This window comes from Chiloscyllium plagiosum, chromosome 27 (genome assembly GCF_004010195.1).
Source record: "Chiloscyllium plagiosum isolate BGI_BamShark_2017 chromosome 27, ASM401019v2, whole genome shotgun sequence".
NCBI classification, from domain to species: domain Eukaryota; kingdom Metazoa; phylum Chordata; class Chondrichthyes; order Orectolobiformes; family Hemiscylliidae; genus Chiloscyllium; species Chiloscyllium plagiosum.
Window position 1 is genome coordinate 32055884 of NC_057736.1, and position 24424 is coordinate 32080307.

At 40.1% G+C, this 24424-nt stretch overlaps 1 protein-coding gene across 1 annotated transcript; it reads right to left on the minus strand.

Annotated features, from left to right (window-relative positions):
• Nucleotides 1-1414: 1414 nt before the first annotated feature.
• On the minus strand, nucleotides 1415-14123 carry LOC122563722 (gap junction beta-3 protein-like). Its single transcript, XM_043717862.1, has 3 exons — nucleotides 13991-14123; nucleotides 13609-13665; nucleotides 1415-5041 (listed from the first exon to the last, which is right to left on the minus strand). Exon 3 carries the CDS (start codon nucleotides 5020-5022, stop codon nucleotides 4225-4227), a length of 798 nt encoding a protein of 265 aa, XP_043573797.1. The 5' UTR covers nucleotides 5023-5041; nucleotides 13609-13665; nucleotides 13991-14123; the 3' UTR covers nucleotides 1415-4224.
• Nucleotides 14124-24424: the final 10301 nt, after the last annotated feature.

Below are 24424 nucleotides of genomic sequence, written 5' to 3' on the forward strand. Positions count from 1 at the left end.
GGACACTGATTAGGCCACTTTTGGAATATTGCATGCAATTCTGGTCTCCTTTGTATCGGAAGGATGTTGTGAAACTTGAAAGGGTTCAGAAAAGATTTACAAGGATGATGCCAGGGTTGGAGGATTTGAGCTATAGGGAGAGGTTAAATAGGCTGGGGCTGTTTTGCCTGGAGTGTCGGAGCCTGAGGAGTGACCTTATAGAGGTTTATAAAATCACGAAGGGCATGGATAGGATAAATAGACTTCTCTGGGATGGGAAGTCCAGAATTAGAGGGCAAAGGTTTGGGGTGAGAGGGGAAAACTATAAAAGAGACCTAAGGGGCAACATTTTCACGCAGAGAGTGGTACGCATATGGATTGAGCTGCCAGAGGATGTGGTGGAGACTGGTACAATTGCAACATTTAAAAGGCAGTTGGATGGGTATATGAATAGGAAGGGTTTGGAGGGATATGGGCTGGTGGGACTAGATTGGGTTGGGATATCTGGTTGGCATGGACGAGTTGCATGGACAGGTCTGCTTCTGTGCTGTACATCTCTATGACTCAATAATAGCCAGAACTTTCTTATTCAATTTATCCACTAACTAAGCCAACTGGAAGTAGAAATATCTAATTCAATATTTGCTGATGAAAGGATTTAACATTTCAGTCATTAATATGTTTCAAATTATTACTGTGTCGAGAGTCATTCAGTTTAGTAAAGGAGGACAACCAGGCTCAATTAGTTAACACCCAAACCAATGAGAAATATGGCAGGGTAAAGTTAAAGACAAAGTGCACAGTTGTCAACATGAACACATGATATAGTGTAGTTGAGAGATTAGGACAAAATCGCCAAAGCGTTAAAAGAAGAACGATCAAGATTCTTTGAAAAAATATTGTTTGTCTCAAAAGAATTGTGGATTGAACTTCCAAGGATGAATGTATGGGTACAACATTTAAAAAACATTTGGATAATGACATGAATAAGAAATGTTTAGATGGATATGGGCCAAGCATAGAAAGGTGGGATTACAGTAGGTTGGAATTATGGTCAGCGTAGACCAAAGTGTCTGTTTCTGACTCTATAATTCAATAGGGTGATTGTTAATGGAGACATTTCAGGGTGGCAGACAGGATTAGTTGGCTCCAACAGGATTACAGCTAGATCATTTAGTGGTGTTCAATAATTAAGGGGAATTTGAGATTAGCAAATTCTGACAATTAAGATAGCAAGTAGCAAGTTGGGTTGCAATAAGCAATCAAGAGCAAGCCAAATGTGTGAAGAAGATCCTAACAGATTGACCTGATCAACAGAAAATATATTAAAGATGAAAAGAATAAAATTATGTAACTAAGAATGTAAACCATGCTGGAGAAAATGATTATGTTCCTGGACCAGGCCAGATGTCTGGGCTAATGCGGCAGTGACAAGTTCAAATTAAATATTTATTTAATGAATTATTCACTTTGTTGCAAAATATATACAATATAAATATGGGAAAATATACAGTAACATGGAAATTCAAGAACAAGAAAACGGTTAAAATGTGTCGACATCGGCTGCCATTGATGGTATTTCCATGGGAAAGTTACATTCAACTTTGCATGTAAAATGCTTAGTCCACATAAAACATAAGAATGGAGACATACATCATTGTATAGAAAACACTTTTAAAAGATTTGTTCCCTGAATGTACTAAAAATCAACTCATATTTGCATATGTGATTTCCTAATGACTCTTCATTATCACACAGGAATGCTAGAAGGGAAATCTGCCTTCGTATATACCTCATAGGAAGTGCAATATATACATAAACAATTGGTATCTTTCAGAAACTGTGGATGAAATGTTTGGTATTAATGGAGTTGTAAAATTTGTTATAATTTATAGGCTGACCAATGCTTACTACTGTGATTTACTTTTCAATTGACTTCGATAGGATGGACATACAGACTTTGAGTTGATTTAATTTCTACCAAAGCTGATGGTTCTATCCAATATAACACTTACTTAGGAAAGACAACAGAAGCTTTTCAGCTTCCCGCTCAGGAATACAACAGCTACTGCAAATCAGATGTCTTGCTTGTAGAAGCAAAATAAAATTGTACGTAACAAAGTTCGACAAATTTCCATTAGCAGTTTTATACCTGTGTGTCAAGTTGGCCACTGACACTTTTAAAAATGTTAAAATCATAGTCATATCCCTCATTGTGATTTTAAAATACATTCTAACTTTCAACTATTGTGTCAGACATGAAGGACCAACAGTATGCTTCGCCATTTACAATCCCACATTGAAACCTAAAGTCTATTTAAGACTTTGAGAGACATTATCAAGAACGAGTTGCTGTTTTAACCATTAATTTCTGTCAACCTTTATCAACGCTTTTACTAGATTTGTACTTTTAAAGATGCTCTGTAAAGTTGTGCAGCATTGTGAACAAAGTTCAACAGCTAAATTTAAAAAAAAACTTTCTAGAGGAAATAGCAAGGTTTGATGAGGTAAAAAGAACAATTAGTAACATGTTCTGTTAAAGTGGGATGCCTACTCCCTCCTGCACGATTAATATGCATCAGTACTTCTGAGCAGGTATTTTTAGTATCATACATACTGATATCAAAAGCATTAATATATTAGTACTATGTAAACATGCTTTCTTGATTCAGCCATTATGAAATTAAATCAACTAAACTCATACATTTATGAGAAACTCATAACCACCTATATATGGCAGTATTTGTTTGACATGGGCTACAGCAGTTTGCAGAAGATAAAATGAGCAACAGTCTACCAAAGTTACACTCTGAAATCTGCCAACAAAATACTTTGAATATATGTTGTTTGTTCATGAAATGAATCAGGTCCTCATGGGATGAGTAGTGAACTTGCATTATCCAAAGCTATTCATTTTCAAAGCATAAAGTCATCAGAACTAAATACATTGATCTGGTTTAAATATTGGGACCGGGATAATTATGCAATTCTAACTTTTCCACTTCTTGATAGTGTCTATCAGTTAGCTTTTCAAACACTTTGCTTTGCAGCTCTCGGCAAGTCTTATTTTCAGATTCTTAATTCTTGTTCTTTTTTTTGTGAGAGAGATCAATTTGTCTGGTATGTACAAGGTAAAAACCTTGATAGATGTACCTCCATACACAAGAGAGAGTCTCACTTAATTAATTTAACAGCTTAAACAATCTAAAATTCACATTTGAAAGAATCAAATTGCAATATGTGCCATTTCATGTGATGCTCTTGTAACAAGAAACTGGTTTCTTGGCTGTTTCAACAAACTTCAAACTCTTTTGAGACCTTTTTGTTCAAGATATAACTGCAAAGTTCTCCACACCAATCAGGTGCATGGAATTGATCTTGTTTGGGTGTGATGACCAAAGTTGGTCACAAATTATTCTTTCAGATCAGAAACCAAATCTTTCATCCTTTTATGCTTTGTAATGTTATCCTAATCTATTGTTTTGAACTGATGTTCATCCATAAGCTTGTTGGAGGAAAGATGTTAATTTAATAAGTGAACCCCTGATGACATTATCAATGCCTGGAAGGGTGATAACATGTTGGAGCAGAAATAAAATTATTAGATACCTAAATCATTCATCTAAAGTGCATTAACAATCATACTATGTATGTGAATTAATCTTGTTATGTTCGCCTTTATAACTCATCTTCACTGATTGCATTATTCACCAGAAATAGATGGAAGAAATGGTTAAAGTTAACAGTAATACTTTTAAGCTTATTTTCAAAAAATGATATTGGTCATGTAAACTTTTGTTTTGCCCTGTTTTTGGGACCTTGCTTCTGTTTGGAGGTGAAGACAGAAAGAAACGACAATAAGTTAAGTTTCATTTGTTGCCTGAAATGTTTTCTTTTGTCCTCCAAGCTAACTCTCCAGACATCGGCATGTTGGTTACCTTCCCTGACAGGAGAATGAAACAATGCCTTCCATGGAGATCACTCTTTAGTGCATTAGAGGCCCAGATCATGCAAAGTCTATACTCCTTCCCTCCAAGACCTGGATTGCGTTTGTTCAATTCTCTTTTAGAGAATCCAGCCAGATATAAAATAACTCGAACGAGCTATCTGAAGAAGCTTAAATTTAAATACTAGCAAAGGTTGCTATTTGATCTGCTGGATCATTGAAAATTTTATCAAAGTTTTTGTGCTATCACTTCGAGGTCATCTTTGAGCAAAGATACACTGAGATATGGTAGAGGTATATTACATTGAGGAAAGATTTGGAGCAGAAGCATGAACATGATCCAGTGACATGCCATTTGGTAAGTGATTTAAATGGATGAGTGTGTGGGGATGATAATCAGTCTTACCTTGAGCAAGCACTGATCTTTTTCTCCCAGAATGCAACATACAAAACCGGAAACACCTTTTAGAAATCAAGTAGATAATTTCAGATATACTTATTACAATGCAAAGAGATGATGCCCCAACCATAAAATAAGTAAAAATTCTTTTCTCAGTTGGTCTAGCAATGTAACAATCTACTACATTGGGGCAAGGATCCTCGTTACATTTGACAAGTTTAGGCATATCAAAATCTTCATAAATCCAGTGAAGGATGTACAGGAAAGCAATTTCAAACACTGTTTTAAAAAGCAGACTGATCAAATAGGTCCACCATAGACCACCATGTTTTTTCCCAGCATTTTCATACAGCTTGGTGTTGGTATCTGGGTGCCTCAGGTGGTATTTTCTTTCTTTTTCTTTCCTATAGGCCACGTGCATCACAACCAAAAGAGAAGGTGTAGAGATGAAAATCAATTGCAAAGCCCATAGCCTGATGTGGGAGATGGGGAAGAAATGATCAAAGCACACATTGGTGCACCCAGGTTGCCTGGTGTTACAGTCGAAGTCTTTCTGATCATCACCCCATACTTTTTCTGCTGCCACCACGTAAACGAGCACCCGAAAGATGAAGACCACCGACAGCCAAATCCGTCCAAATCCTGTAGAATATTTGTTTACACCACTAAGAACACCTTGTAATGTCTTCCAATCCATTGTGGCTGGAGTTATCAACCTTCAATATATAAGAAATAAAGACACTTTTTAATAATCCATCTTTTCTTATAATAAAGCAATGCAATTTCATGCAATGTCCTGGATATTTGTCTTCTGTACAGAATAGTATAATCTGAATTCGGACCGGATCTGGAAAAAGAACATGCAAATGTCTATTCTCACAAACAGTTCTCATTCGAAATCTACATCCCAGTGCATATTGTTACATTTTTCATATAGTACATTACATATAATAAAAATTTCATAGCAATGGTGCTTGAATGCTGCCTATAGTTTGTTGGGGGTCCCAGGCAAAGACAAAGTCATTTTGGGAACTTTAATGACGTCTGTGAATCTTTTGATGTTACTGGATCCCTAGTACTATTTTTATTCGCTTTAACAATGCACTAGATTCACCCATTACTCTCAGGTAGAGACAGTCCGATCACTGGTATCTGACTGAAGAGGTGAAGGAGAGCAGAATCTTCTCTGGACAGAGATTTTGCTTTTTTGATCCAGGAAGAGGGACAGGAGTAAAGCCAGCAGCTGTGCATGTGTCTATGTTGTCAATGAGCAGCACGTGTAACTTTTCCCTCTAATGCAGTCTATAGGTCAGACAGAAAAAGATAAGTCTCAGCGGGGAGATTACCTTTATCTGAGAAGCGGAAATGGAAATCTTCAGAACGTTGCAGCAAAAATAGGAGACCACTGATAATGCATTCTGTGTGGCAGTAAACATGAGCACAGGCCCTCCTTACTTCTCTATGCATCAGAATCATGCAGCTGGAGACATCTTCAATCCTAACTTATAATCTTGTGTAAAACAAGTTCCGGCTGTTTATTAACCTTTCCGAGCCTGATTCTGAGAAGCAAATCTGAAAGGTCAGTTGATTTTCTTGTGGTTACAGGAATCCTGCAAGGGGAACAATTTGTCCCACAGCAAATTACAGTTTGAACATTCCTAGGATTAATTAACACAGGAGCTGACACAGACATTTCCTAGCTCATATATTGGGAATGGTAATCAAAGGCTCGGTCAAAGAGACAGGTTTCAAGGAGTTTCATAAAGAAGGAGTGCATTGTGGAAACACATAGTTAGGTCATGAATTTCAGAGCTTTAACCCTTGGCAACTGAAAGTGAGACCTCCAAAAAAGGACATCAAGAACTCAGAAGATTTTTTTTTTAAATTCTTAGTTCCCCACAACAGTCATTGGTTAGGAATACGTGCTTGCTTGCATTATCTGGAGAACTGCAGTCATTATTCTGCTTCTTATTTCAATGAATATTTCTTTGTAGAGACAAACAGACAGTAACGTTTTTGATCAGTTTTCTTCCTGCCCTATGGGGAAGTAGCTGAAACATGCCTGCCAGCTCCCTGTACTGATACACACCCAAAAGAAATGTTGTTGCATGCAGGAGCTGGGAAGACAAATCACGTTAGAGCAGCATGAAATAAAAACTGTACTGCTTTGTGATATGAATTTTCAAGAATAGGGTGCTCCTTGTCTTTGTGAGATGAACCATGATTAAATAATGCAGCAACATTTCACTCACATTTATCATGCCTGTCACAACTGAACCAGACAATATTGTTACATTAAGCAGTATTCCAATACTGCCACATTTTCATTTGTGCAAAGTTGTGCATCAATATGAACATTTGGCCTTTGATAATTAAACATGTCAATATTTATCTTTTATGTTCTGTAAAGGTATTGTAAACTAAATATTTGTTTAACAAGATTTCCTAAGCATACAGTGTAATTGTTTCACACTAGATAAGGACTTTGTTTGAATTATAACAACCGTTTACTCAGTGACATTTCACTTTTTTTCTGATTTAGAATATGACATTTTGATAATGGTACCATTGTACCTATAACCAGTCCAAATGGATGAAGAGGGGAGGACAGAGACTGGTCAGTACCTGGTTTGTTGGACTGTCATGCACATTTAAAATCTATAAACATGCTAACAGTTCATAAGTCAAGAACCTACTTATAGGTTGGTTAGGTCAGTTGGCTGAACAGCTGATATGGAACACAAAGTGACACCAACAGCATGGGTTCAATTATGGTAATACATATGGCATGCAAAGATTTAAAATGAAAAGCTATAGAACATTTCAGATTGTAAGCAGTAGCTCCTTATATCATGGGATACTTCTACAATCTAGTTCTTGCACTGACTCATTTGATCATTTCATCACCACAGCAAAAACATGCTTCAAAATAAAATGCTCCCCACTCAAAGAGCTCAAATTGATGGCTATGGAGAGATAGCTACAATATTTGTCACCATTTCACCTCATCCTTCCTGACAAGTAGGGCACATGAACTCAGGGCATGGATAGGAACATGGGACTAAAGAAACATGGCTGAGGGACAGACAGGACTGGCAGCTCACTGTTTCGGGATACAGAGGCTATAGGAAGAATAGAAGGGGAGGCAAGACAGGAAGGGGAGTGGCATTTTCGATTAGGGAAAACATCACGACAGTACTTGAGAGGAAATTCATGAGAGATCGTCCAGTGAAGCTATATGAATGGAGCTGAGAAATAAGAAGGCGGTGATCACTTGATGCAATTGCAGTATGGACTCTCCAATAGTCAATGGGAAATTAAGGAGCAAATACATAGGGAGATTGCAAATAGTTGCAAGATTAATAGGACTGTAATAGTAGGAGATGTTAGTGTTCCAGATGTAGACTGGGACTGTCATAGTGTTAGGCGTTTGAATGCGGAGGAATTTGTTAAGAGTGTTCAGGAAAAATTTCTTAATCAATATGTAGATGGCCCTACTAGAGAAGGAGCAAACCTCAATCTCCTGCTGAGAAATAAGGCAGGGCAAGTGACTGAGGTGTTAGTGGGGGAGCACTTTGGGGCCTATTTTTTTAAAAAATAGTTATGGAAATGGCTAGTCTGATGCACAAGCTAAAATTTCTAAATTGGGGTAAGGCCGATTTTGATGGTATTAGACTGGAGCTTTCAAACGTTCTTGGGGAGGCTGTTTGCAGGTAAAGGGACTTCTGGCAAGTGGGAGGCTTTGAAAAGCAAGATAATGAGTGGTCAGGACCAGCATGTTCCTGTGGGAAAAGCAAGGCTGGCACGCATAAGGAATACTACATGGCTAGAGAGATATTGAGGCTCTGGTCAAAAATACAGAAAGAACAGCATGTCAAGTACAGATGGCTGGGATCGTGAATCCTTTGATGTGTAGAGGGGTGTAGAAGTAAACTTAAAGGAAAATCAGGAGTGCAAAAGAGGGACATGAGAAAGCAATGGAAGATAGCATAAAGGAGAGCCCCAAGAGATTCTCCAAGTATATTAATGTCAAAAGAGTAAGTAGGGAGAGAATAGGCCCCTTTAAAGATCAACAGGGCTGTCTTTGTGTAGAACCACAGGAGATGAGCGAGATCCTAAACAAATATTTTGCATCAGTATTTACTGTGGAGAAAGCTAGAGAAATCAGGCAAGCAAATAGTGATGTCTTGAAAAGGGTCCACGTTACAGAAGAGGTAGTTCTGGATGTCTTAAAACACAAAGGTAGATAAAGCTCCAGGACCTGATCGTGTTTATCCCAGGATATTGTGAGAAGCTTGGCAGGAAATTGCAGGGATCCTAACAGCGATAACCCATGAGTGAGGCCCCAGAAGGTAGAAGGGTGGCTAGTGTTGTGCCATTATTTAAGGCTGAAAAGAAAAGCCAGGGAACAACAGACTAGTGAGCCTGACTTCAGTGGTGGGTAAGTTGTTGGAGGGGGATTCTGAGATAGAATCTACATGTATTTGGAAAGGCCAGGACTGATTAGGGTTAGTCAGCATGGCTTTGTGCATGGGAAATCATGTCTACAAATTTGATTGAGTTTTATGAAGAGGTGACCAAGGCAGCAGAGATTAGTTTCTTCAGGAATGGGGATGGGCTTATGCCCGAAACGTCGATTCTCCTGCTCCTTGGATGCTGCCTGACCTGCTGCACTTTTCCAGCAACACATTTTTCAGCTCTGATCTCCAGCATCTGCAGTCCTCACTTTCTCCTAGAGAAGTAAACATTGATTACATAGGCTTTAGCAAGGCCTCTGGAAGGTTTGAGTTATAGGAAGAGGCTGAATAGGCTGGGACATTTTCTCCTGGAATTTAGGAGACTGGGGTTGACCTTACAGAGATTTATAATATCATGAGGGGCAGAGATAAAGTGTTTAGCCAAGGTCTTTTTCCCAAGGTAGGGAGTCCAAAACTAGAAGACATAGGTCTAAGGTGAGAGGGGAAAGATTTAAAAAGGGACCTGAGGAGCAACTTTTTCCACACAGAGGGTGGTGCATATATGGAATACGTTGCCAGAGGAAGTGGTAGAGGTGGGTACAATTACAACATTTAAAAGATACTTGGACAGATATGTGGATAGTAAAGGTCTGGAGGCTCATGGGCCAAATCCAGGCAAACGGGACTAGTTCAGTTTAAGCAATCTGGGCATGGACAAGTTGGGCTGAAGTGCCTGTTTCTGTGCTGTATGACTCTATTATCAGGACTAAAATGCATGGAAAAACTAGAATAGTCTATATGCAAGAGACTCTTCAAGGTATTTGATATCATTACCAGGTTTTGACAAAAATTAGAGAGTTGAAATGTGCCTTACTGACTAGACTGATGCATAAAGAAAGTTATCTTTCAACACTGTCAATTTCAAGTAGTATGATGCTTATGAATTTAAAAAAACTGTATCCCAGCTCTTTGCTTCTGTTAATGGCTGCACTTAAGAATGAAGAACATATTGATTGCACTTAGATTGCGGACAAACTACTACAGAACAAGATACTGGAGAATAATATAGATTGATGAAGTGTTGGTAACATGCAGCAAGTTACTTAGCAGCTGGAAAGCAATAACAGGTTCATGTTTTGCATATTAATCTTAGCACAACCTAGATTTCTACAATATAACAAATAATGTAATTAGTTGCAACTCAATTCCAATTCTTTCCTCCCATTTTAGAGGCTAATTATTTGACATTCAATTGCATTATCATCACTGCACCCTCCCCACCCCTCCCGTAATCAACATCCTTGAGCTTACCATTGACCAAAAACTGAACGAGACCAGCTATATAAATACTATAGTCACAAGACCAAGTCAAAAAGCTGAGACATCTGCAATGGGTAACTCACCTCCTGACTCTCTAAAGCCCGTTTACCATCTACAAAGGCACAAGTCAGGAGTGTGATGGAATACTCCTCACTTGCCTGGATGAGTGCAGTTCCAACCACACAAGAGCTTCAACACCATTCAAATCAAAGCACTTCATCCACCAACTTCACCCCTGATGTAATTGCATGCACTGCTGCCATTGTACAAGGTGCAATACAACAGCTAATCAAGGTTCTTTCACAGCACTTTCTAAACCCAAATCCTCCACAACTTCTAAGAAAAAGGGCAGCAAGGGATAGGAGAGAAAACGATCACTTGAAGGATTCCCTCCAAACCACACTCCATTCTTATTTAGAACTAAGTCACTGTTTCTGCAATGTTACTGGGTCCTGGAACTACCTCCCTAACAGCATTATTGGTGTCCCTACATCTTTAGAATTGCAAGATTGAAGAAGGCAGCACGTCAGCACCTTCTCCAGGGATGGGCAATAAATGCAGGCCCACATCCCCAGAATGAATGAGAAAGAAAGCATTTGTTCTGTCCTTCCAATCTTTTTGTCTTTCTATTAGTTTTCCAAAATATCCTTTATCCTTTCTTACTTCCTAATAACCAGATATTTCTTAGGTTTTAATGACTGGGTGCCTAAGGAATGGAGTTAGAACAGAAACAATTGCAGATAAAGAAGCAAAAAGTGTTGTGGATGCTGGAGATCTGAAAATAAAACAGAAAATGCTGGATTTAGCAAGTCAGATAGCATTGAGAGAGAGAGAAAAATGGAGTTAACATTTCAGGTTGATGAGCCTTTTTTTCATAATTCCATGTATTTTCTTCATCTCTAAAGACAAATGTTTTCCATAACTGGAACATAACGGCAGACAGAACAAATGGTTTCTCGATGAATTAAATAAGACTTGCTGGTAACATGTAATGGCTCTATTGTTCATCTGTATTCCCTGCAATTATCCAAGATAATCTGCACATTAGAATGTAAAATAAACCTGAATGGGCAGCCATTTAAAAAAAACATAATCCAGTCCAATTGGACTATTTTAAAGTTATTGACCACTAGAACATTTGGAGGCCAGGTCGCCCAGCTGTCTGTACTTCAGTTAATGCTTCAATATCTCAGAATTATGACAACTTTCTCAGGTAGTGCTACATTGTAATTGATAGGAAATCATCCTGAATTAGTATTATGGGACTAATATGTTGAAGTGCCTCATGGTAGCAGGACACCTTAAGACCTGTAATAGCTGATTGTATGCTGCTTATGAAATAAATTATAATTCTATGGCAATTCATCCTCAAACTTGATGCCTCCATCCTTCAAATTAGAAGACAAACAGAGCTAGATAAAAGAGAGACAAGTGGGAGCAACAAAAGTTGGCCATACTGCCTCCTGAGCTCTTTTGCCATTCAAATCATGACCGATCGAGATCTTGACAACTTTGTTCCATATCCCTCATCTGACATGATGGAAAGAATGGCAGATGTCACTGTGTTTGCTAGAATTGTGATTAAAGCAACAAGTGAACTTCTAACAAAGGTATTTTGAATTAAATCTCTGCATAAATCAGATAGATGAATAAGAACAACACTACCACTATTTAGACAAGACACTGTTGCAGGTCATAAACTGAACATTTCATTCTCCCATTTGCATTACTTTTGTTTATCATGGCCTCTTTTTGTGAAGGATACTTTTGTTAGTTTAGCACTGATTCTTTTAGGTAAATAAACAATTAATTTGTTTCTGGAGTTTTTTTTGCTCCTGAAAATCTTTGGTGTTTTGATGCTCCAATGATAAGTATCAGGGAAATGACAGCAATGTCACTGGACTAGTGATATATAAGCAGGCTAAAGCTCTGGGGACATGGGTTCAAATACCATCACGGAAGCTGGTGGAATTTAAATTCAATTATTAAAATCTGGAACTGTAAACTAACCTCAGCAGATTGGTGACCACCATTAGTAATATAGGCCTTATAGTATCCAATGCCTTCAGCCTTTTCTTGATATCCTATGGCATTGAATTGGCTGAACACTGGTATCTGTAATGCTATGGACCTTAGAAAGATGCCAAAATAGATCATCCATGTCATATTTCTAACTTGAAATTGATGCATGTAATTCAGCCTTTTGTACTGATTTACTGGTTTATCCCATTGATACTTGTAGAGTCTCCTCCTGTTGTTAGTTTAATTATTCACATTGAGATGTGGTAAGGATCTAGATCTATTACTTATTGGTCAAAAAATATTGCTTAACTATCTTTATCACTTGCTGCTAATGGTGTACAGCACACAACAATCCTTTGTTATAGCTTCACCAAGTGAACACCTCAGTTTTGGGTATGCCTAATGCCACTCCTGAATCCTCATTAAACATTTGTGTTATTTCCTGCATCAAATCCTGCTCAGGCATCACTCCATATTTGCTGACCTGTGTTAACTCCAGGTTCCACAATGTCTCATAACCTTATGACCCTCTCTGCATCCCCACCACCTTGACCCCTGACCCTGGCAGTCGCTGTTTCACCAGCTTCTTCCACATACTGTTGAACGTTTTACTGGTTAAAGCTGCTGTAAAGTACAAGCTGTTGCTGTAGCTTTCATTGTTGAAAACGTTAATGGTCACTATCATTTAAATGTTACCTTAACATTATCCTGACACTGTCAGCATGAAATATTAATTCAGTATTTAATATATGCTGCTATAAATCAAACAATATATTGCTTCATACAAAAGGAGCAGTGCAAGTACCACCTTAAGTGATAAGTTTGCTGCTAGACAAGAATATTAATGGCAAGGTGGGACTGTACTGGGTGGCATTCTTTGGACATGCAGTTCAACCTCCCAATTTTTGCATTGTACTTCTGTCCAGGCTTTCATCCAACACTGGGCACATGCAAAATCAGAAACACACAACTGATGGAATTTAGCATGCTCCCTGCATTCTTTCCTTGCTGGCAACAATAAGCTGAAAATGCTGCCCAGCCCCTGAACGTATTTGGTACTAGATCCAGAATACAGCTGCCCATCCTCAGTGGAAGTGCACTGACAATATCCTAAAAAGGTAGAAAATAATAAAAATAACCATTCAATCATTGGAAGAAAGACTATTCTAGCCACAAATACATTTTGAAGCAATGAGAGTGCAGAATTATCTGAATATTGGGAGGTATCAATTTCCTTTATTCTGGAGATTTTTTTTATCTCCTCCATTAAATCAGTGTCCAATTGTAAGTCAAGATATAGAATTTACAGTCAAAGATCATTATGATCTCAACATAGGGTAATACAATAGCAGGGATTATCCTCACTGCAAAGACAGAATCTTACAAATGTTGTACCAATTAAATCATTCCACACTCTCAGATGGATTCCCTCCACATTGTTGTGAGTCACTAATACTTGAGACAAACTATTTAGTATTTCCTACCAGAATTGTTGATATCTTTGGTTAAACGATCACTTTCTGTTCAGATCTTTCTTTTGCCTGTACGAAATCAAAAGACAAAGATGTAAATTATTTTGAATCGCGCTGTGTTGAGTTAATGCAATTTCCAAATGCAGTTTTTTTTAAAACTAACTGCTGTCCTTTATACTGAAAAAGGAGCAGGCAGTTGTGGAAAAAAGTGAAATGCTGAGATTTACCGTGACTATTTCGTTATTTTAATTACATTTAAGCATTATAAATGATTCTCCCCAAATACGGTTGGAATACCGTTTCAATTCTATCAACAGTTTACATTCAAATTTCACAACAAAAAAAAATGCTTTCCTCCTTGGTTTTCATTTACAAGATAATATGAAGGACTCACAAATGACAACTGTTTTCAGGCTCTGTATCCAGGGATTCGGGAAGAACGGCTGAAACCCGGGAAGCACAGGAAGCTGAGATCGATTCTTCACTTTCAATTGCTAAGCTCAACACTGCACGAAGCTGTCTGACTCTGAGACACTCCTTAAGTTTCTTATTTGCTTTCTCAGTCACTTTATGTTCTGGTGGGGCGTTGCTAAGAAATGACGTAAGCCCTAAACGAGGCAGTGATTTCGGCTGTCGATACATTTAAAAACAAGAGAACTTTGAAATTGATAAGAAGTGAACAGCCCTTTGATTTATCGGGTGACTCTCCCGCTTTTTGAGAGTAAAACTAGGCGTTGCTATAAGATTAATACCTGTTCCTTCATCATTCAGGTTCTGAATCGTTAATTTACAAATCATTCGTTATGTGAAATGTCTTCTTACTTATGTTATAATGTCAGCTTTTTCCTCAATTTAGAAATTCATTTCAAGTCAGGACTGAATTGTTCACAGTTCTTTTTCTTGTTTTTATTAGACTACACACTTGTTAATTGCTGTGAAGTAGTGGATGAGAGTATTGTGAGGCAGAGAGCAATGTGTCTGTCCAGTCATCATAGAATTGTTATGGTGAGTAATTCCAGGAGGGCAGCATGGTGGTTTATGTACCCGGGTTCGATTCCTGCCTCAGGTGACTTTCTCCCCGTGTCTGTGTGGGTTTCGTGGCCATGCTAAATTGCCCATAGTGATAGGTGGATTAGTTAGGGGTAATGGGTCTGGGTGGGTTACTGTTCGGAGGATCGGTGTGGACTGGTTGGGCCAAATGGCTTGTTTTCACTCTGTAGGGAATCTAATCTAATTATCGCTTCTTCCACGTGGAAATATAATAAAACAAAGCTTATCAAGATTGGCAGAGAATGCATTATCAGTGGATGAATTGATCCCAATCCCATTCCACTCCTCAGACCCCAACCTTCCACATCCCAATCCCAATCCTGATCTTTAGCTTACTTGACTAGATCCCAGTCTCTTTCAAATCTCTCTCTTCCAGATTCTATGAATAAACCTTCATTTTGAATCCAGATTCCAATTGCATTTCTGAGACTAATCTGTCTGGGTCCTGATCCCATTCCTCAAAGTAACCCCCTTGATCCAACTCCACAGACTAACACCTCCTTTACTGATCCAATCCCCAAGAATAATCCCAACCCTCAATTCAGCTGTCAATTCCCAATCCCATTCCTCAGAATGACCACCAATACGTATTTGGATCCTCAGGATGAACCTCTGCCTCCATTTTGTTTCTCAAACTAACCAGCCCAACCTGCTCATCATCTAGTGAATGGCCCTGCCTGAGATTCCTGGAAGTCAGAGTCAATCGCTGACCACTTCTTCTTTGGACAAGCTGTAGTACTGACATTGGCCATTGGTCCTGGTGGCGCTCACTGTACTGCAGAGTTTCTGGCCTCTGATCGACCTCGAGCTCTTGGTGGAAAAACTTCATCCTAAAACAAGGCAGAAATCTTGCCACATGACACTTAAAGGCCCATTGGCTAAAAAATCAAAGTGGAGTGAATTATAAGTACATGCAATTCCCCAATTTGCCTGTCTATTAGACCTGGGTTGACAGACTAGGTTTCTGTACTAAGTATGAATTAGCAGTATTTGTACAAGAACAATAGCAGTATAAGTATCATTTACAATAAATGTTGTTAACTTATTTTTAAAATTTACAGTGATCCTTTTCATAATCCTTGGTGTTTAAAATTGTCCTGTTCCCATTTCAGTCTTCATTAAACATTACACAACAAAGAATTTTTAAACCCATTCTACATAGTGTCTCCCCTTAGGACCAACTCAATTTAAAGGATCAAGCCAGCTAATATTCATTAAGGCACACCCTTAAGCCAATGGTAGTCTTACTTAAGTAAGAAGATGAAAACACTGTCCAGAATTCCAGGGCTGATATAATTTCAAAAAAGACTTTTGTAGTGATTGGAATGAGGCTGTGACATCGGCTGCATCCATCTCAGACTCTGAGGGTCTTCGCCTCTGCCTAGTGTCAAAGAAACCTAAAAGTCTGAGATGGACACAACCAATGTTGTAACTTTGTTCCAATCACTACATGTTTTAATAAAGGCCAACATGCTATTTACTTTCTGAATGGCTTCCTATACTGGTATTGAACACAGCAGGTCAGGCAGCATCCGGGGAGCAGGGGAATTAATGTTTTGGGCATAAGCCCTTCATCAGGAATATAATGTATGTTAAGGGAACTGGAGAAATGAGACTAGTTCAACATTATTACATTGAATGGTTGACAAACTCAAGGGTTGAATGACCTATTCCTCACTCTTTGAGTTGGAAACCTTCTCCCTGATTTTTTGGGCATGGAATTTGGAATCCAAAATATGCCTGTCTGGTTATATTAAAGTGGCAGCACACACAACTAGTGCACCCATATCATCTGCATGATTGTGGTGCTCACTGGTGTATCATCAGCTCTGTTTTCTGTCTCTCAATGTTGCCAATCAGCTCTGTAAATTGCAGATAGTTCTGGCTCTAATTTGACAGTCAAGTGGCACAGACAGTCTGCGCTTTCTTAAAGGGATGTCGTCTTTTTAAGGGAAATTGGCGAAAGAAAAGTTTGTTGCATTTAATGAAAATTGGAAGTCGGACAGACAGAGGCATCTATCATGAGGAATGCAGTGCTAGAGGGGTTAATGGGGCAGGTGGGCATGAGAAGGGACACAACAGTTATGGAGGGGTCCTGAAGATCCTCAAAAGCTATCACCATAAGCAGGTAAGTGCATGTGATCAGGCACCAACTCCTAGTGGTGAGAGTCAAGGACCTGACAGCACTGCCACACGAGGTTCAATAACCTGAGGTGGGTGATCAAGATCACTGAATGTCTCTTCAAATGGCATCTCCAGTTTACCACACCACAGATATCTCACACTGTTCAATGTATCTTTCTGACAGCTGGGCTGGGGAACATGGTGTCTGCCATCTCTGAATGATCAGCAGCCATATTCAAATCTTACCACCTTCTTGTTCCTGACATTGGGAGACATTCATTGTGCACATGCTGCTCCTGATTCCTGCATTAATGCAAGAACACACGAGCACCCGTGTTCATTAACACTGATAACCTTAGCTGCATTAAATTCTATTTTCTACCGTTCATCCTGCTGAATTTTATTACCTTGTATCTTCTCAAAATTGAACAGCTGACCATATAACTGAACAAGATGTTGAAATTGTTGTCTATAATCTCATTTTTGGCTGTTCCTGTGACATGTATACTTTTCAAAAAGTGTTTCTCTGCATTAAGGAGTTATGAGAGATTCAAGTTACTATTAAAGTTAAATGAGCAACACCTCAGCTTAAGGTTTAAAATTTGGCCATATCCACTTTGGTTGCATGGGTGGGGCGGTGTAATGATTAGAACTAGGGCAAGATGGACCTCATTTACTGTGAGATCCTTGGTTAGGGTTTCTAACCAGGGCCACTCAGGGAGTCTTGGCTAAACAGGAGATTCAAACAGTCTTCTCATCCTAGGTACTGGCTCTGAGCTGGCATGTCAGAGCCTATGTACTATGCACATGTAAACAAAGGCTGATGTGGTGATAGGTACTGGCCTATTTCAAGGGATATGCAGGTACAATGACTTCAGCCGAATGGTGAGATAGAAAGTGTCCCTAATATTATTCCTTTGTTTCTCTGAACCAGGCAAACATTGGAGAGAGCAGTGGAGAGTGAGAAGAGAGATGGGAAATTAAGCCTAGGGCTGAGGAAGAGAATGATTAGGTCTCAATGGGACATTCAAACATTGGACTAGGGAAAGAAGAAATTGTACACTGTGCTGGGGGGCTGAGTAAGGGGAATTAATCAGATGTTGGAATTAGAGGCAAGGGGGAGAGAGTGTGCAGGCAGAGCATGTAGGAAGGGAGAGATCTTGTCACGGGCTCCACCTCTCTTGGGGTGGAGGGAAAAAGATTGGTCCTGCTTCACATGGTTTCACATTAAATTAAAAATGAAGACCTTCCTGTCAGTTAACACTTTGTGGTGAGGCTGAATTCACTACATCCTCTGTGAATTACTCATCTGTCTCCAAAATATATCCCGACTTCTCCCCTCAACCTACAGCTTCCTGCATTGCATATTGCACAATGTCACTTATCACAAACCTTGACAGAATTCCACCCTATTACTTGACTGACATTACTGTTGATGCATTGTGTAGGCCACAGTCAGTGAAATGGACATTTCAGTGGGATAATGAATCATTGTGCAAATGAATATGTGATTTACAGTGAGAAAATAAATGATCAATGCAACATTAAGTTATCTAATTGGCAACCTATCAGAATTGAAACTGGCAGGAAGGGTGCAGTCAATGTCTCACTCTTCAAATTCACAAGGACGAGAGTCTGCACTACTATTGATCTGTGCAACTTGATGATACATTAATCAGCGAACTTGGATTTTATTTTGACAAAGTTATGTGATAGATATTTGTTTTCTTTAGTAAGAAACCAAGGTGAAGGATCAAGGCCCAAACTCTAGGAAAACATGAACACTGAAAAAAAAGAGAAAAGTTAATAATTATTTTAAATTTATTATCATGTGAATGTTTAGCAGAGTGCACTCCAAATCCAATTTGCATTTTAATATGACCTGGAAGTGCATTGAAAACTCAGATTCTTTACATGTGCTACACATCCTGATTTGATTCCCTACAGTGTGGAAACAGGCCTTTCAGTCCAACCAGTCCACACCGACCCTCCAAAGAGTAACCCACCCAAACTCATTTCCCTCTGACTAATGCACCTCGCACTATGGGCAATTTAGCATGGCCAATTCATCTGACCTGCACATCTTTGCACTGTAGGAGGAAACCCACACAGACACAGGGAGAACGTGTCACCTCCACACAGACAGTTGCCTGAGGCTGGAATTGAACCTGGGACCCTGGTGCTGAGAGGTAGCAGTGCTCACCACTGAGCCACCATGCCACCCCGATGAAATGGTCACTGCAAGTGAGGTCAGTTCCTTCAGCTGGTTCATTGATTTAAACTATACTTCTCCTGGAGCTTGGCTCTTGATTCTTCACCTTGGTTTCTCATGAAAAAAAAGCAATATCTATCAGATAACTTTGTGAAAATAAAGTCAAAGCTTGCTGATTAATGTATGAACAAGTCACCACGAATCAATATTAGTGCAGGAAGGGTGCAGTCAATGCCTCACTCTTCAAATTCATAGTAACTAGAATCTGCACTGATACTTATTTGATTTATTATACCACTGTAATCGCATTTGGTTGATTGTGGCATATACAATGCGTCAATGGTAATGTCAGTCAAATAGTCGGGTGGAGATTCTGAATGTTCTGATAATTGATTTTTATGTAACATGTTAGTCATGTCAAGCAAAGGGAACTATGGATACTGAAATAAGAAAGCTCTCTGTGCTTTCAGAACTCCAAAATAGCATCCATTGACATGTTCAGGGTGAAGTTTGCTTGACATAATTTTGGTAATGGAGTTAGTGTGTGCAGAATTCATGTTGATCTGGAGTGGTTAGGGAACACAGGTCATGTGTTGAAGAAGATTTTGCTGAATTCAAGATTTCTGGACAAATCAGTTGCTCTTAGACATGGCTAGTAACTATGAGTAGACATTCTTCTTGGAATACAGTATGACTGACAGAATGAATAGAGGCCACATAGCGTAGGAGAAAATGCTGGATAATGAGTAGGAGAAGAAGGGTGCTCATCCCACAGTGCTTAGGAAAGCATCCCCCGTCTTAGCTTTGGCAAGAATGAATGCACAGCTCATCTCTGTTTCACTAAGGATATCTTCAATGAAAACTGTCACCATCTACACTCAGTTGCAAGACCTAAGCAGGGTATGGTTTGCATTGCCAGTGACAGGTGATCATGGCAATGAATGCCAATGTCAAGAGTGCGGTGCTGGAAAACCACAGCAGATCAGGCAGCATCTGAAGAGCAGAAGAATCGATGTTTCAGGCATAAACCCTTCATATGAAGATTGTCCTGCTCTTCCGATGCTGCCTGACCTGCTGTGATTTTCCAGCACCACACTCTCGACTCTGATCCTCAGCATCTGCAGTCCTCACTTTCTCCTAATGTCAACCCAGTTGGTTCCTTCCAAGCTAAAGATGATTTAAACATCCTGGAGTTTATCGTTCACTGTCAATAAGTGATGTCACTGAAATAGTCGGTAAATTGACAGTGAACTTCCTTGTCTCTTGCCAGAGAGAAAAAAACAAGCATGCAACGTAATTCATATTCCTCATATTACAAAGTGCAACTGAATAAAACCACATACCAACTCTGTCCTGTACTGACACTAGAAAAGATTCATCCTAGTCACCATCTAGCCAATATGTGACCACATGCCAATATGTGACAATATGTAATCATGTAAATCAATACCTGTGATCCTTCATTGGCCTGCTGTGCTAGCTGTAAATTAAGATTCTGTGGCAACTGAAAGATTGGTTACAGGGGGACAAAATCTTTCTGCTACATGATTCATGATTCTAGTGCATATCCCTCACATTTGTGTGCAGTATGCAGACATTGTATCAGAAGCAGGTTTTATCTTGAAGTGTACTCAAGTATATACGAATACAGTGAAAAGTATACAAAGTCACCATTCTCACGCACCCGTCTTGATCGTAAAGATGGTCAGAATAAAAGAAAAACAGCAGAAATAAAAGAAAGCCGAAAGGTAAGAAAATTGTCCAGATTTTAAAGCCTCAATCTTATTTCCATAAAGGTGTTTAAGACATGTTGCTAGACAAAATGTGATGCAGCTGACTAATGTCAAAAAGTGTGGTGCTGGAAAAGCACAGCCAGTCAGGCAGCATCCGAGGAGCAGGAGAGTTGACATTTCGAGCATTAGCTCTTCATTTCTGATGAAACGTCGACTCTCCTGTTCCTCAGAAGCTGCCTGACCGGCTGTGCTTTCTCAGCACCACACTTTTTGACTCTGATCTCCAGCATCTGCAGTTAAACGATAAGATTGAACCAATTGGTGATTGTCATGGAAAAACCCAACTGGTTCACTGATGTCCTTTAGGGAAGGTAACTGCTGACTCCAGACCCACAGCAATGTGTTTGACTTTTATCTGCCTTTTGGGCAATTAGGGATGGGTAATAAATGCTGGCCCAGTCACTGACACCCCCATCCCATGCATCGATTAATAAACACTCAAACAAACCCACACCGTCACTTCCCTTTATCTTTGATGATCACAACATGAAGTTACCTACAGTATAAATGTGAAAGCTATTGTAAAACTGATGTTCAAACCAAATTTATAAATTAGATTACGCCATATTGGATGCAGATTACAGGTAATCGGTATGAACATATGCTTCGTAATTGGTTACCATGTGCCTTTGCCTGCCCCAGTGTTCCAACACAGGGCTATAGAATGGCTGGAGAGGCTGCTAACATTTGGCAAGGCAATGACAATGACAGTGGTAATGAGCTCAAGCAGCTCCAAGCCTGGGACGTCCAGTTTGATCTATCATGTTACGTTATTTTAATTCATTTATGAGAGCCAGGCATTGCTGGCTGGACTAGCCTTTTCAGCCATCCCTAGTTGTCCTTGAAAAGGTAATAGTGAGCTGCCTTCTTGAAGCAGCTGAAGATGATTGGGTGTCATACTCTACCTGAGAAACTCCTGCTAGGATGTTCTGGAGCTGAGATGACTGATTTCCAATAACCATGGCCAACTTCCTTTGTGCTAGGTAGGAACCCAACCAGCTAATCGTTTTTGTCCTGTTCACTTTGACTTTGCTAGGGCTCCTTATCGCACTCAGTCAATTGGGGAGACCGGCCGCCTACTTGCACAACGTTTCAGGGAACACCTCTGGGACACCCAGACCAACCAACCCAACCACCCCATGGCTCAACACTTCAACTCCCCCTCCCACTCCACCAAGGACATGCAGGTCCTTGGACTCCTCCATCGCCAGGGGTCATAGCCTTTGCAGTATCCAGTGCCTTCAGCAGGTTTTTGATATCAGATGGAGTGAATCAAATTGGCTGAAGACTGGTTTTTGTAATGCTGGGGACCACTGGGGGTCACTGACATGGATCATCCACTCGGCATTTATAGCTGGGGATTATTGTGAATGTTGCAGCTTCGTCTTTTGCACTGATATGCTAGGCTGCCCCATTATTGAGGAAGGAGATATTTATGGAGCCTCCTCCTCAAGTCATTTGTTTATTTGTTTCCCACCATTTGCGACCAGATGTGGCAGGGTTGCAAGGCTTAGATTTGGTCAAATGGTAGTATAATTGCTCAGCTTGGTCTATCGCTTGCTGCTTTTTCTGCTGAGCACACAGGTTATCCTGAGCTGTAGCTTGCGCAGGCTGACACACCCTTCTTAAGTAAGTGAGGTGCTGCAATTCGCAGGCCCTCCTCCATTCTTCATAGAGTCAGGGTTAATCCCCTGCCTTGATAGGAATGGGAAATGGGGAAATATACCTGGCTTTGAGGTTGCAGATTAGGTTGGAGCACGATTCTGTGGTTGCTGATGGTCCACAGCGCCTCATGGATGCCCAGTCTTGAGTTGGCAGATCACTTTGAAGTCTTTACCAATTAGCACAGTGATGGGGCCACAGGACAGCAGCACGGTGGCTCAGTGGTTAGCACTGCTGCCTCACAGTACCAGGAACCGGGTTTGAAACCACCCTTGGGTGACTGTGTGTGTGAACTTTGTACATTCTCTCAGTGTTTCCCTTGGGTGCTTCAGTTTCCTCCCACAGCCCAAAGATGTGAAGATTAGATGGATTGACTATGCTAACTTGCCCCATAGTGTCCAGGGATGTGCAGGTGAGGTGGATTAACCATGAGAAATGCAGGATTACAGGAATAGGATAGAGGGTGTGGGTCTGAGTGGAATGCTGTTGGAGGGTCGATGAGGACTCAATTGGCTGAATGGCCTGCTTCCACATGATAAGGATTCTATATTGAATCTAAGGACCTCAAGGACTTGTCTAATTATTAATTGTAGATGACAGACAACTAGTGAGGTCTCTTCAGGCACAGTGGTAGTGTCCCTAACTCTGAGACAGGAATCCCACCTGTTCCAGATGTGTAGAATAATAACGTCACTGTACAGGTTGATTTGAAAATATCTAGACCCCAGTAAGTCTTAACAAGAAGAAGCACATGTCTTATTTAACAAGAGAAAGTTCTTTGCAAGATAGCAATAGATACAGGTTACATTGACCGGTTAGGCATAATTGCATAAGAGAAAGTGAGGAATGCAGATGCTGGAGAGTTAGAGTTGATGAAGGGCCTATGCCCGAAATGTCGACTTTCCTGTTCCTCGGATGCCACCTGACCTGCTGTGCTTTTCCAGCGCCACACATTTAGACCATAATTACGTTCGACTAAAACATAGAACATAGAACAGTACAGAATATGAATGGCACCTTTGGCCTAGGATGTTTTGCCGAACATGACACCAAATTAAACTAATTCCTTCTGTCTGCCCTCAGTCCATGTCCCTCCATTCCATGCATGTACCAGTTCCTTATCTAAAAGTCTCTTAAATGCCCATATCTGGCTCCACTGACATGCCTCTTTTCCCACCCTATCTACTTGTGTGGCCACTTTTAGGGAGCTATGGGCTTAAAACCCAAGATCCCTCTGTACATCAATGCTGTTCAGGGTCCTGCCATTTGCTGTATACTTTACCTTAACATTTGATCTCCCAAAGTGCAACAACTCACACTTACACAGATTAAACTCCATCTGCCATTTTTCCGCCCATATCAGCAACTGCTCTATATCCTGCTGTATCCTTCGACAACCTTCTACACTTTCCACAACTCCACCGACTTTTGTATCATCTGCAAACTTACCCACCCGTCTAAATCTTCATCCAAGTCATTTATACATATCACAAACAGCAAAGGTCCCTGTGCAGATCCCTGCCGAACACCACTAGTCATGGACCTCCAGCCTGAAAAACACCCTTCACCACTACCCTCTGCCTTCTATGGGCAAGCCAATTTTGAATCCAAATGGCCAAGTGACCATGGATCCCATGCATCTTAATCTTCTGGATGAGCCTCCCATGAGGGATATAGAACATAGAACATAGAACAATACAGCACAGAATAGGCCCTTCGGCCCACGATGTTGTGCCGAACATTTGTCTTAGCTTAAGCACCCATCCATGTACCTATCCAATTGCCGCTTAAAGGTCGCCCGATGAATCTGACTCTGCCACTCCCACATGCAGTGCATTCCATGCCCCCACCACTCTCTGGGTAAAGAGCCTACCCCTGACATCTCCCCTATACCTTCCACCCTTCACCTTAAATTTATGTCCCCTTGTAACACTCTGTTGTACCCGGGGAAAAAGTTTCTGACTGACTACTCTATCTATTCCTCTGA

What these genes read in the sequence shown, in the direction of transcription:
- LOC122563722 (XM_043717862.1), bottom strand. Translation starts at nt 5,022, where the DNA reads ATGGATTGGAAGACATTACAAGGTGTTCTTAGTGGTGTAAACAAATAT.